Source organism: Aquila chrysaetos, chromosome 10 (genome assembly GCF_900496995.4).
Source record: "Aquila chrysaetos chrysaetos chromosome 10, bAquChr1.4, whole genome shotgun sequence".
Classification (NCBI taxonomy): Eukaryota; Metazoa; Chordata; class Aves; order Accipitriformes; family Accipitridae; genus Aquila; species Aquila chrysaetos.
This window is the reverse complement of record NC_044013.1, coordinates 6,156,522-6,169,473: the sequence shown is the minus strand read 5'-3', so window position 1 is coordinate 6,169,473 and position 12,952 is coordinate 6,156,522. Positions and strand designations below refer to the sequence as shown.

Genomic DNA, 12,952 nt, shown 5'->3' with positions numbered 1-12,952 from the left:
AACGTTTGATTGATGTTTAATTAGTATTTGGCAGATACATGTTATGCAAACTGGGACCTGATCATTTGTTTGCTGCCCTCCCGAAACTCCTAACAGCATCTTGAGGCATCAAGATTAATCACCTTAATAAAACAACTTCAGCTAGCGGAGGCAGGGGCATCTGGAGACCACATTTGCAATGAGACCAAGGAGTTCTGCAAAGCCTCAGGGTCTGAAAAGCCTCCACAGAGTTTCTGGAGATGTTGTCCACAGCTGTGGATGGAGAGTTACACAACTCTTTTCTTTTACCCAGGGAAAGGAGAGGAGTCGTACCCTGACCTTCTTGCTCTGGTCATTGCTGTCATTGTCACCATCATCGTGGCCATGGGGGTGAAGAACTCGGTGGGGCTGAACAACGTGCTCAACGTCATTAACCTGGCAGTCTGGATCTTCATCATGATTGCTGGTCTCTTCTACGTCAAAGGTGACAACTGGTCTGAAGGGCAATTCCTGCCGTTTGGATGGCCGGGGGTAAGTCCTGGGCGCACGGAGGCACACGCAGCACCCAAGTGGTGCCAGCCACCCGCCACGAGCTCCGCTTTGCTCGTGGTATACGTACCCTACTTCCACTGCACTCCCCAAATCTCAACCCTGCCAAACCCACCTATACTTTGGCCAGGGACCTCCAACTTCCACCGCTGCAGGCTTGGATCCAGACCTCCTCGCTCCGCCAAACCCAAATGGTACAGCAATGCTCTGCTCGTACCTCCTGCCACCCCTTAGAATAAAGCCAGAACTTTTCCAAAATGTCGTTCTGGAGAGCCAAACCCCACGTGAAAGTATACACCAGGAAATGCCACTAATTGCCAGGCAATGGAGCAAAATGAAAATGCAGTGGCTGTCCGAGACAGGGCGCTCGGGAGGAGCTGGCTCAGCCTCTGCGGAGGGGGAGATACTTGTGTTGGCTGGTTTTCAACAACAATGTTCTCAAGCATTTGTTTTGAGCACTTCATAATGCCACCTGCCAGTACTTATTTTATGGATGTTCCCTCAAAGCTTACTGCGAATTTGGACATATTTGGCTTTTTTAGCTTGCTTGCACTGGTTTTTATCCAAGGATGAACAGGGACTGAAAATATCTTAGCTGGCCTAAACCCAAGATAATTTCTCAGATTTACACTGCTCAACTCCATCAGGGTTTTGTGCAGAAAAATAAGCAAGAAAGTAAAGTAAACTAAGAATCTTGATTATTGAAAGGGTCTCAAGCTGCCATACAGTCCCTGCACCTCCCTTCAGTAAATCAATACCTCTCTGCCAGAGAACAACAGCGAGGAGAAGAGCACTGCGGCCCATTTGAGAGCAAATGTCATATTTACCTCTGGATCGTGCTTGGCTTTTTATGCCATACAATAGGAACGAAAACGAGAAAATAGAAAATAGCTGGTTTGCTCCAATTCAAGTCACCAAATATCTCCTGGCAAAACCCCATAGTTTTAAAAGATACGTATACAAAAGATACCAAACCCGATAGGGTCTTCCCATCATTTTCAACTGGTTGTTTGTCTCCCAAATTGTTTGTAAAAGTAAATCCATGGCAGCACAAGCATGAGATCACCAGGAGCACGGGGGATACTTTAAAAAGGTAATTACAGGTAGTCCCCTGAAAGAGGTGAGTTCTACTGTGTGCTCCACCACTAGACAGCTGAGATGACAGAGATGTGATGGACACGTGGTACCCAGCTAGCTAGCTAGATGTACGCGAGGGTTTTACAACTGCAAATTAGCTCACTCACAGCCACACAGTCTTTAGCCTGCTTCAGCGTTTCTTTCCTGTAAATGTCCTTGCTAATATTGTATATTTTTAAAAATCACATTAAAAAAATAACTCAACAGTACAAATAATTCCTCATCCAAGCGCTCCAACGTGTGCTCCTAACCTGTCTGCAGCTTCCAAGCAAAACAGAGGCTGTTTGGAAAGCGGTGCACATCTGACTGTGCTGCTCTCTTCTGCTTCCTCTGCTAGCAGATCTTCCTGCCACATGAGACATCGTGCTAAGATAGAACGTGTAAACACGTTCCAAATCCCTACTCATATAAACGGATTCGGGGTGGAGGATTGTGAAAGTAAACCTGAAATCGGTTAATTGCCTCCTCTGTCGCTGCCAGGATCTCCCAGCAGATTCGAGCACTGCGTGGGCACAGGTTCGTGGTGCACCCCAAGCGAGCTGCAGATGCCTCCCGTGACTCGGGGCGCGTGTTGAAATCCTTTCTCTAGACCAGATCACTGCGTTATGGGTGCTCCCAGGGTCAGTCCCCAGATGGGAATGCCCAGCTCTATGTGCGCACCCCCTGATCTGCCCCCACTGACCCTTTAGCTCAGCCAAGGCAGGACTGGGCTCCTTCATTTTCGCTCAGTTCCCTCTCCCTGGTTGGGTGCCTCGCACTCAGACGCTCGGTCCTCCACGCAGGTGCTCAAAGGGGCTGCGACGTGTTTCTATGCCTTCATCGGCTTCGACATCATTGCTACCACAGGAGAAGAAGCGAAGAGTCCCAACACCTCCATCCCCTACGCCATCACGGCCTCTCTCGTCACATGCTTGACAGCATATGTGTCTGTAAGTACTAGCTATACATACATAAATGTACATAAATATATATGTATGCATAAATATATATATATATATATATATAAAAAAAAATAGCGCATCCCTTCTGGGCATCTGCGCGGCTCCCCTCCCCATGAGCCAGGGTGCCAGTGTGACCCTCGGACAAGGGCCCTTTCTTCGGTGAGAACGGAGACATCAGCTGTGTTTCCATGTGACTGCGGTGTCCTGCCGAGGCTCCCCTCGGCCCCAGCCCCGTTTGTCCCCAGGCTCCCGTCACCCTGCCGAGATCCCTCTGCCGGCTGCAGGGAGATGGTGGCAGCCGTTTTCCTCACACTTCATCCCCATCCGCAGCTATTTTTGCATCCAAAAGTGCAGCAAAAGGGAAGGAGCGGCAGCGTTGCAGCAGCCTTTCTCCACGGTTTTGGGAAAAGCAGCACTGCTTCTGCTGGAGATATTGGGAGAGGGTCCAAGTGAGGGGGAGGATGGGCAGGGATGGCCATGTGAAAGATATCCAGTTGCTCTGCACCCTAATAAATGCATGTCTGTACTCACAGATTTTCCCTGTAAAAGAGCAAAATTGAGTCACAAAGGAGAAAAAAATATTGTTCTCATCATCTCAAAGAAACTCACCCACTGCCTCTCCTGCAGCATGGTGGGCTTCCCTCGAAACCAATTTGTCTTTGGCTCAAATAGGGTCGGAGCGTTGCCCCAAGCAACGTTATCTTGGATTTTGGGTCTGTCCCATGGGGAGTGCGTAACTCGGGCAGCACTGTCCCCACACAGGAACGTGGCCAACGTGAGTGTTACTAACCCCACTGAGTCCCACCAGCCTCCTGCACCACCACTGCGGTAAGGGTCAAGGTGTTGCCTTCGGAGGCCTTCCATCTAGCATTTTACACCCCCCCACAGGGGACGTAGGGATATAATCCCAATCAGACTTGACATTTTTTGGCTTTCCACCCTTGAGAAGCAGCCCCTGTTCCCTGCGAGTCCCCAGCTGACACCCATGTCTTGTTCCTCTCGCCTTCCCCAGGTGAGCATCATCCTCACGCTGATGGTGCCCTACGATGCCATCGACACCGAGTCCCCGCTGATGGAAATGTTTGTGGCCCATGGCTTCTACGCAGCCAAGTTCATCGTTGCCATTGGGTCCGTGGCTGGCCTGACCGTCAGCTTGCTGGGCTCCCTCTTCCCAATGCCAAGAGTCATTTACGCCATGGCTGGTGACGGGCTGCTCTTCAGGTCAGTCATGCCCATGCTGGCATTTATTTTTTCCCCCTTGGGACCCAGAGGGGAAGTGTGCTGGGAGGGACGGGGACTGTCCTGCACCCCGACAGCCCACTGCCGTCACTGCAGGGAGCAGCAGGCATGCACAGACTCAGTGCTTGAAGAACAGGGTGCACACCAAAGCAAAATCCTGGGGAAAAAAAAGTCAGGAGATATCTACGCAAAAGTTTCTCATTTGGTGCTGGTACCTAGAGATTCAGCTTATGGGAGGATGAGCATTTAATTCAAGAGTTACTTGCAAAGGAGAGCAGCTTATACACATAAAATCTTGGCACTTATTAGCAAGTGTCCAAATGCCCATTTCAGAGCTGGTTAGACCTAGATCTAACTCCAGATCCAGTCTCAGCAGTATTTCCAGTCCCTGGCTGTCTGGAGCCTAAGCACCAAAAAGCAACAAGAGCTGAAGGGATCACAGCTCTGAGCCTGGCCCCTCCAGCTGAGTAAGAGTTACTAAAACAGGGAACCGCTGCCATCTGCAATTTTAACCTTCCGCAACTGTTTCGCACTCCAGATTTTTGTCCCACATCAGTTCTTACACGGAAACACCCGTAGTGGCTTGTATCGTCTCCGGATTCCTTGCAGCACTGCTCTCCTTGCTGGTCAGCCTGAGGGACCTGATAGAAATGATGTCCATCGGCACGCTGCTCGCCTACACGCTGGTCTCCGTCTGTGTCCTGCTCCTCCGATACCAGCCCGAGAGCGACATCGATGGCTTCGTCAAATTCCTCTCCGAGGAGCACACCAAGAAGAAGGAGGGCATCCTGGCCGACTGCGAGAAGGAAGCTTGCTCCCCAGGGAGCGAAGGAGAAGAGTTCGCTGGCCCACCGACCAACACGTGCGGGGCAAAAAATCTGCCGTCGCTGGGGGATAACGAGATGCTAATTGGGAAATCTGATAAATCCACCTACAACGTGAATCACCCCAATTACGGCACGGTTGACATGACCTCGGGGATAGAGGCAGATGAGTCTGAGAACATCTACCTCATCAAGCTGAAGAAGTTGATTGGCCCTCGCTACTACACCATGAGGATCCACCTCGGACTGCCGGGGAAAATGGACCGCCCCACGGCAGCCACCGGCCACACGGTCACCACCTGCGTGCTCCTCCTCTTTGTCCTGATGTTCATCTTCTGCTCCTTCATCATTTTCGGGGCAGACTACATCTACGAGCAGAGCTGGTGGGCTGTCCTCCTCGTCGTGCTGATGATCCTGCTCATCGTCGTGCTGGTGTTTGTGATCTTGCAGCAGCCAGAAAACCCCAAGAAGCTGCCCTACATGGCACCTTGTCTCCCCTTCGTCCCTGCCTTTGCTATGCTGGTGAATATCTATCTCATGCTGAAGCTCTCCACGGTCACGTGGATCCGATTTGCCGTCTGGTGTTTTGTGGGTGAGTCCCAGATTCATTTATTCTGATTTTTTAACTGACATTCTTTTGAAAAGATGTTAATAATAACTTCCTTTAATTAGAAAGCTTAGGCTGATGCTTCTTCAGCTGGGACATACCCAGTCCTTTGCATTTGGCCCTTGTCATCCTGAAGTTCTTAGAAACCTCGGTTTATCAAGCCCCCGAACCACAGCTAAATGGAAAGTGACACCTCCAGAAAATGTCAGTTTGATGGAAGTAAACTGCTCCATGCAAAGGTGACTATTTTGATGAGCCTTTTGATGCAAAGTAGGTGGGTTCTGGAAATTGCCTCGGAGGCAGGTTTCCTACAGAAATCTGCCTGCTTTCTTGCTATTTCACCTACTTGAGCTGTTCAGCAGCCCACACCAAAATCTCAGCACTCTGTTTCCAAAACCCAGAGCTGCCCAACCCCAACAGCCCTGGCAGAGACAGAGCCAAGGGATCTGTGGACTGTATCTCCTTTTCTTGGTCGAAGTCCTTAACTTTGTGGCAGGGGGATCTCAGGACTCACACGTTCTGTTGTGGACCTTTTTTTGCCAAATTTAGGCTTCCTGGCACATAGCCAGGAGCCTGGCATGTCCATAGTTTCCCCTGCTTTACATTGCAACCCACTTACTCCACAAACCCAAGAGAAAAAAAGCAGCTCTCATCGCTCCTCCTGAAGGCTCCCAAGACTAGAGAGAACCGAAGCAACGTGACAATATCAGAGCCAAGGACTCTTTACAGAGAAATAATAACCCTATAGGTAAACATATGTATTGTAGCAGCCCACAGGAACCCAAGTTGCAGACAACAGACCCTGAGCATGCTGCCAGCACCCAAAAGGACCATCCCTGGCCAAGCATCCCACCAGCAGCCCTCTCCTTTGGGAGCAGGGTTCAGGGTCCTGGGTTGAGAGGGAGAAAGTGGTGGGGAAAGAGAATGAGGATTGACGCAAAGGTCATAGTCAGGTGCCACCTTCCGTAAAGGCAGGAATTGCCCCTCCTGGAGGAGGGGTGGGCAGGCACAGGCCACCACACCGGGCTCACCAGCCTTCGCGCTTTTCGCAGGTGCCTCCTGACATTTGTAGATGTTTGAGCTCAGTCGGCAGAGCCAGGAGATGACATGAACAGACCTTGGATCTCCCTCTGGTGTCTCAGAGAGTTTAGAGCAGTCTCGTGGTTTCCACCCTTTGGGTGGAGGCTGCTACCACATTTTTGCTCCATTTTGCCATTCCCTCTTTTGCTTCGGGGTGAGGACTGCGGTTATCCCGAGTCAGTCCTGCACGACTGAGGTCCCATAGCAAAGCTCCATCTCTGAGAGTCCCCTAACCCCAAGCCGAGCCATTGGGCAGTAGCTGTTACCTGCACTTTTTGGGCTGGAGAAGACATGCTCGGTGCTTTTTTGGCCCTCAAAGGCAATAGGTGAAGCTGCAAATCCAGGGCAAGCCCTTCTACCTGGAAGCAAACATGACTCCAAAGCATCAATTTAATCCGCTGTGATTAAATACTTTTCCCTGTGGGTACATCTAATACCTATTCAGCTGCCAGCAATGACAACGAGTCAATTAAGCCACTCCATTAAGGTGTGATGGACTCCACCAGACCCATCCACAGCTGCTTGCCCACTGGGAGGAGGCACATCCTATTTGTTTTTCTGGCAGAGGTGTGTGGTCCTGCCACACAGACTCTGGATTTAACCTCACAAGCAGTCCTCCGTGGCCAGTCCACAGCATGTGGAGAATTCTGGGTTCTCTATGCACATGTCTGGGGTAGGCTAATCCCAGGATCTACTAGAAATTAGACCTCCAGGTACATTTGCTTCTGGGGAAAGCATTGGTGCGGGAAGGTGAAATCAGGTAGGGCTAGAGGGAGAAGATGACGTGAAAGTCCTGAGGGGAGAAGGACAGGATTTCAGAGCTGGTTTAATGCCAAATACGCTCATCCTGACAACCCTGGGGCATACGTGGCTGTGAGCACCAGCAGGAGAGGGACAGAGAGCATGAGAAAACTCCAGAGAGAAAAGGGTAGCCGGGAGGGTAACAGGGTAGAGATGTGGGTTTTTGGCACTTGGGAGCCTCCACATGTCTGCTGGGAGCTGCTGTCCCACCGACGCTGCAGATGGCACAATCACGTGGCCAGCAGCGATCCCAGCTGATGTTTAAATAATGTACAGCCCTCACGTCACAGCTGGCAGCCCGAAAACACAAATCCGACAGCTTCAAAGAGCAGGTATCAGGTACAACATACACTAGCTTAAAAAATATAGGTATATTTACTTATGCTTAACCCCCATCAGCTGGAGCCAGCCTGGCGCTGGGCGGGAGGAGGCTGGTGGGGAGCTGGGCTGGATCTCTAACCCACCCCTGATGTGGTTTTTGGGGGACAGGTGCCATTTTGGGGCATGGCATTATAGTGATGTTTTATCTAGGGGCGCGGGGCCGATGCGGGTGGCTGGGGCCCAACCTTCTCCCTCTCGCCCGCCGCAGGTCTGCTTATCTACTTTGGCTACGGGATGTGGAACAGCACGCTGGAGATCAGCGCCCGGGAGGAGGCCCTCCACCAAAGCACCTACCAGCGCTACGACGTGGACGTCGACCCCTTCTCCGTGGACGACAGCTTCTCCTACGCCGCTGAGGGCGAGGGCTACCCGGGCTGGGGTCCCTCTGAGGACAAGAGCTTCTCATACCAGCAAATGGCAGGAGCAAAGGAAAGCCATCGGACAAGTAGCAAGTCGAAAAGCAAAGGCAGGCACAAACCGCCGTCGGAGGCTCTCATCGCCAACGACGAGTTGGACTACTCGCCCGAGTAGCGGGGCGGGCAGCAGGGCGTCGTGCCGCCCAGCCGATGAGGAAGGGTCCCCGTGGCTCCCCCCCCCGTCCTGTCCCATCCTCCCCGGGTCCTCCACCACCACCCCGCTCGCCTCCGGTCCTCGGGACGTGCTCTGCAATTGCCGTTGACCCTGAACCAAACACACTCGTGGCCCGTCCCGGCTCCACCGGTCGGGTCTCGCTCCGGTGAATGCCGGCTGATCCTCCGGCACCGGTCGATCTCCCGGCACCAGCTGCACTGGTGGAGGCGGTGGAGTGAGAGATGTGCCAAACTGGGAGGGCATTGAGAGGTAGAAGGAGCCGCACGAGGGGACAAGACGAGTTGTCCCTGGGGAATGCCCACCCGATGGCTGCAGCAGTGAGATGTCACTCTTATGTTTTTGGCACTTTCTTAGCGCGTGTGTTTTTTTCTTTGAACCACCCAGAAGTAGTAGCTGAGCCAGAGGGACAGACGGGTGGGTAGGTATGAAATGGAGATGGACAAACCCCTTTCAAGGAAGTAGCTCAGAGGTGGATCCAGGAATGTTGGTCCCATCACACGGCATTTCCATGGCCCGTTCTGGCGCAAAGGCACTCGGTGCACGCAGCAGTGCTACCCCTGTGTCCACCCCCACACCCCGAATCCAAGCGTCCCAAATACCGTGATTCAAAATTAGTCCGTGTCTCAATCAAACCTTGAAGTCCCAGCACGGCCAAACATCCCAAATCTGCTGTTGGGAGCCTAGTCCCATTTCTGGTCACAGCGAGGGCTGTGACCCGCTCTTGGCTCAACCCGCCTTTTGCGACTGGTCAACGAGGACCACCCACCATTTCTCTGAGCATCACCGGTCTGTGGCTGGGTGCTGTTTCCACCACGTCGTGTCTTTTACAAAAATGACTGCGCCGTAATTCCCTCACCGCGGTGGGCCCATTTCAGCGCTCGCTCTGGCCTCCCTCGGTGCTTCAGGGACATGTCCATGCCCCCGCAAATAGCGACGTCCGTGGGTCAGCCGTGTCTTGGCAGGGCTGGGGCCACACGTGGTAAGCGGAGACGACCCGGCTGCTGAAATCTCTCTCCCTGCTGCCGTCTCCACCTTGTACCATCTTCTCTGTTTCTGACCCTGGCTTGGTGGACGCTGTATGAAAAACCACTGAAATGCTGCTCGTTCTATAAGTGTCCGTATTTCAATTTGAAACCAAACAGAGCTGGTGGCTGGCAGGGCAGAGGTGGTCAGCAGGTGAACGTTTCTCATAGTTAAATCCTCCGGTATGGCCCGAGCACGGCCACGACCCCCAGCAGTGCCATCAGGTTCCCTGCCGCCAGCGTTCCCGCAGCACCGTCGGCGGTGATGGGATTTGGTCGCAAGCACCGTCTCCCCCGGCACAGGCAGCAGCGGCACTGCCGAGTCAGCGATTAGCAGCAGGTCCAGTTCTGGAGCCCATCACCACCATGCTTAGTTTAACACACCGCAACGGAGGAACATCTTTTTGAATAAATAATAACCGAGGAAGCCCCCCCATCAGGCAGCGACACCCATCCTCCTCCCGGCTGCCGAAGGCTGCGGCCGGATCCATCCCCAGGGCTCCTCTGGAGCAGCCCAGACCCACTCCCAGTACCAGGGGCTGCTGCTGGCATCCCAGGGGACAATTTAACATCGACAGGGGCACGAGGCAGGATTTCCAACATGTGATGCTGAGAACCACTAACACTTTGGTTCACTGGATGAGGCTCAGCCCCCCGAAACACAGCGCAGAGCCTGCCTGGCACCCTCTGTGGGCAAGCGGGCTGCTGGGTGCAGAGGGTGCCTGGACCCACGCCTGTCCCCATCGCTCCTGGGGCTCAAGGGCTCGATGGAGAAGCTCTGCCCATGGCCGCAAAAGTTTCCCTGCAGCTCCTGTCCCAAACGGTCACAAACTACAGTCCTTTTCCCAGCGGAGAAGAGCATGCGATTCTGCAGATCTTAAACCAGAACGCCCCGGGCAAGCCGAGGGAAGTTTGGCCTCTGCGAGGGCTTCAGGATGGGAGCGAGGATTTGGCGAAAGGACCTGTAAGCTTCGCTCTGGCATCCTCTCCCGCTGCCCGCCCCACCGTGCTTTTACAAGCAGAAATCCCGAGCGTGTCCCACCGAAAAGCTGTTTGCAATGTGCGCACTGCTCACGGGCCAGCTCGGGAAACCTTCCCGGCGGTGCTGAGCACCTCTCGCACAGGTCACCTCTCACTCGCGCTTGGCTGCTCTCATCCTCGATGCCTTAGAAGTACCCAAGAGAGATGGCACCTCACAGGTCTGGCTTTACATTTTCAGGGAGAAAGACTGATGCTGTTTTCCTACCAGCTCTTGTACTATACCACAACCGAGGTAGTCGTCTTCGTCCTGCTTCCGCATGGTATTTAGGCGTCTGCCGAACCGCAAACTCATGCCCAAGTACCCTGTCGAATCGAAGCCTGTTATTCCTTTTGCAGCCTTAATCTCTCGCTACAGAGCAGTTACCAGTGCCAGTGTCTGTCGTCCCGTCCGCTCTAGTCATGCCCTATTTGACGAGGGCTCGATCCCTCGCTATTTGGCATCCGTAGGAACCTCTCCGTCGGATCCGTGCATCGAGTGAAGCCCTTGGGCTGCTCTTGTTCCCGGTCACCCATCCTCCTTCCCCTTCCCGGGGAAGGACCGGGGGCAGGACGGCCGCGCCGCGTCCCGGGGACCGCCGGGAAACAGCGTTTGATGCCACGGCGCCGTCTGACGCGGACGGGGGCTGCCGTCAGCCCTCGCCGCGTCGGGGCGGGTGGGAGCCGGACCCTCCTCCCGAGCCCACCACGTCCCACCTAACGAAGGTGCGTAAGGAGAAGGCGGCCGAGCCGCAGGTCGGGTCTTACCTGGGTTTGCCCGTGACCGAGCGGCCGGTGCCCAGAGAGGCCGGTTTGCGGCGGGGGTTCCCCCACCCTGCTCCGGGCGGCAGCGCCTGGGGGACGCGCGGGTCCGGCCTCCGTTTGGGAGCTCGCGCGTTTTTCCCTTGTAGCGGGCGTCGGGTTCTTCAACGGGCGCAAGCGAAAGCTGCAAAGGCCAAAACTTTCAGGCGTGTCCGTCGCCTCTGGGCACCGCTGGCCCCGGGGGGGTGGTTTCGGACGCTGGGAGGAGGTGCGAGTGCTTGTTTTGCCGTCACCCTAAAATCCAGCCTTTCCCCCCGGGGTGTCCTCGGGGAGGTTCTCACACCCCTGACCCATCAGGAGGACACGGGCAGAGCCGTACCGTCCCGTTCCCACCACCGGTGAGGGGCGCGCAGCCCCCCCCCTCGACCGTCCTCCGCGGGGGACGCACCCTGGGGGGGGGCCCGATGCATGCTACAGACGGAGAATAAATACCTCAGATCTTCCAGACCGACTCTGTAAGATCTCAGTCCCTCCACAAATTCACTCCGCACGGTTATGACCGCTCGGTACGAGGCCCAGCACGCCAGCATCCTCCACACGGCAGAGAAATCACACCGCAAACGACATGGGATGTTGTAAATCCAGCTTGTAAATGATCTTCACTTCGTTTTGTTTGGTCTTTCTGATGTATATCTTGCTTTTTTTGCAGATGGTACTTTCTGGTGTAACAATTCTCTGCAGTTCTGGTATGAAATTGGTGTATTTGTTAAAAAAAGTTTGTTCTGTTAATTATTTTTTTTTTTTCTGTGGTTTCCAAAAGCCCATTGGTGCATTGTACAATGGGATCTTGTAGTGTGTCACGAGAAAGAAAAAAATACGCAGATATGTTATGGAGTGATTTTTATTTTCAGATGATTGTGTTGTTGACAACTATATATATTATATATATATATTATCAAGATACTAAGAAAAAAACCCTAAATTTACCAAAATCTGTATATTTTAATAAATGCATAAAGCTTTATTGTGTGCCTTTACATTTAAAAATCAAACAGGAACTAATGGGTTTTTAAAGAAAGCCAGAGACAAATGTGTCTTAGTATCGGTTCCCATAGTAATGTAAATCTTTTAAATGAAAGACTAAACCAAAAAATAAAAATAAAAAAATTACCCATATAAATTTTGTTAAGCCAATCAGTACCCGAAGGTCTGATATTTTTTCAATGCTAAACTGAAGCTAGAGATGAACAAATCTTGCCTTAAGTGCTTCTAAATTTCCTTTGTAGAAGATCCATTTCAGTAGGCTGATTTTGGTATTTACTTGCACTGTTGTGAAAAATAAAAATGGTTATCAGTTTACACAATAAAAAAAAAAAAACAAAACAACAAAAAACTAAAGCAAATGACCGCAGGTTGACTACTGCAGCGCGAAGCCCCGGGGAGTGCCAACGTCTTCCCGTCTGCTCGCGGTGCTGCCAGCACCCACCTTAACTGGGGTGTCACGGCACCGTCACCCCCCTGTACCGGTGTCCCCACCATGGGCTTTCTCCACTTATTTGGGGACTGGGGAGGCTGCCAGGTGCCCCCCCCGTGATGGGGAGCTATAGCTGGTCCTGGTGGAGCTGGGGAGGGCTCTGCTGGGGCATCGGGGACCACCACCTTCACATTGGGGTGACCACCAGAGCTCACACCCACCACTCCATGGCTCATATTAGGCACGGCGTGGAGCAGTTTTTCCATTCGGGAGAATTATGTTTGACTCTATTTTCAGGCTTCGGGTCAGCAAATGAGCACCAAAAGCCTTCAAGAGCCAACAGCGCTGAGGCCAGACCAGCCTGGAAGAACCCCACAGGGGAGCGGAGTGTTTTGGGAGGGCACAAAGCAGGTATTTCAGCTTTGATCCTTTAAAAAAACTAGAAAAGTTTAATGTTCTTTGTGCTTCTTCCAAACCCTTCCCCTCTGCGGTGCCAGCACTAATATCCTGTCCCATACTTGGCCCCATCTCCTCGCATCCCACGGTTG

The 12,952-nt window shown here is 52.9% G+C and overlaps 1 protein-coding gene across 5 annotated transcripts in view; it reads left to right on the top strand.

Annotated features, from left to right (window-relative positions):
- SLC7A14 (solute carrier family 7 member 14) overlaps positions 1 to 11,815 on the top strand; it is a 34,410-nt gene extending 22,595 nt beyond the window's left edge. For all 5 annotated transcript variants that reach the window (XM_030028801.1, XM_030028798.1, XM_030028799.1 and 2 more), the window contains exons 4-8: positions 293 to 510; positions 2,448 to 2,594; positions 3,619 to 3,827; positions 4,384 to 5,261; positions 7,747 to 11,815. In XM_030028801.1, coding sequence (XP_029884661.1) covers positions 293 to 510; positions 2,448 to 2,594; positions 3,619 to 3,827; positions 4,384 to 5,261; positions 7,747 to 8,069 — 1,775 coding nt within the window. In that variant the 3' untranslated portion in view covers positions 8,070 to 11,815. The remainder of the gene's footprint in view (positions 1 to 292; positions 511 to 2,447; positions 2,595 to 3,618; positions 3,828 to 4,383; positions 5,262 to 7,746) is intronic.
- The last annotated feature ends 1,137 nt before the right edge of the window (positions 11,816 to 12,952 follow it).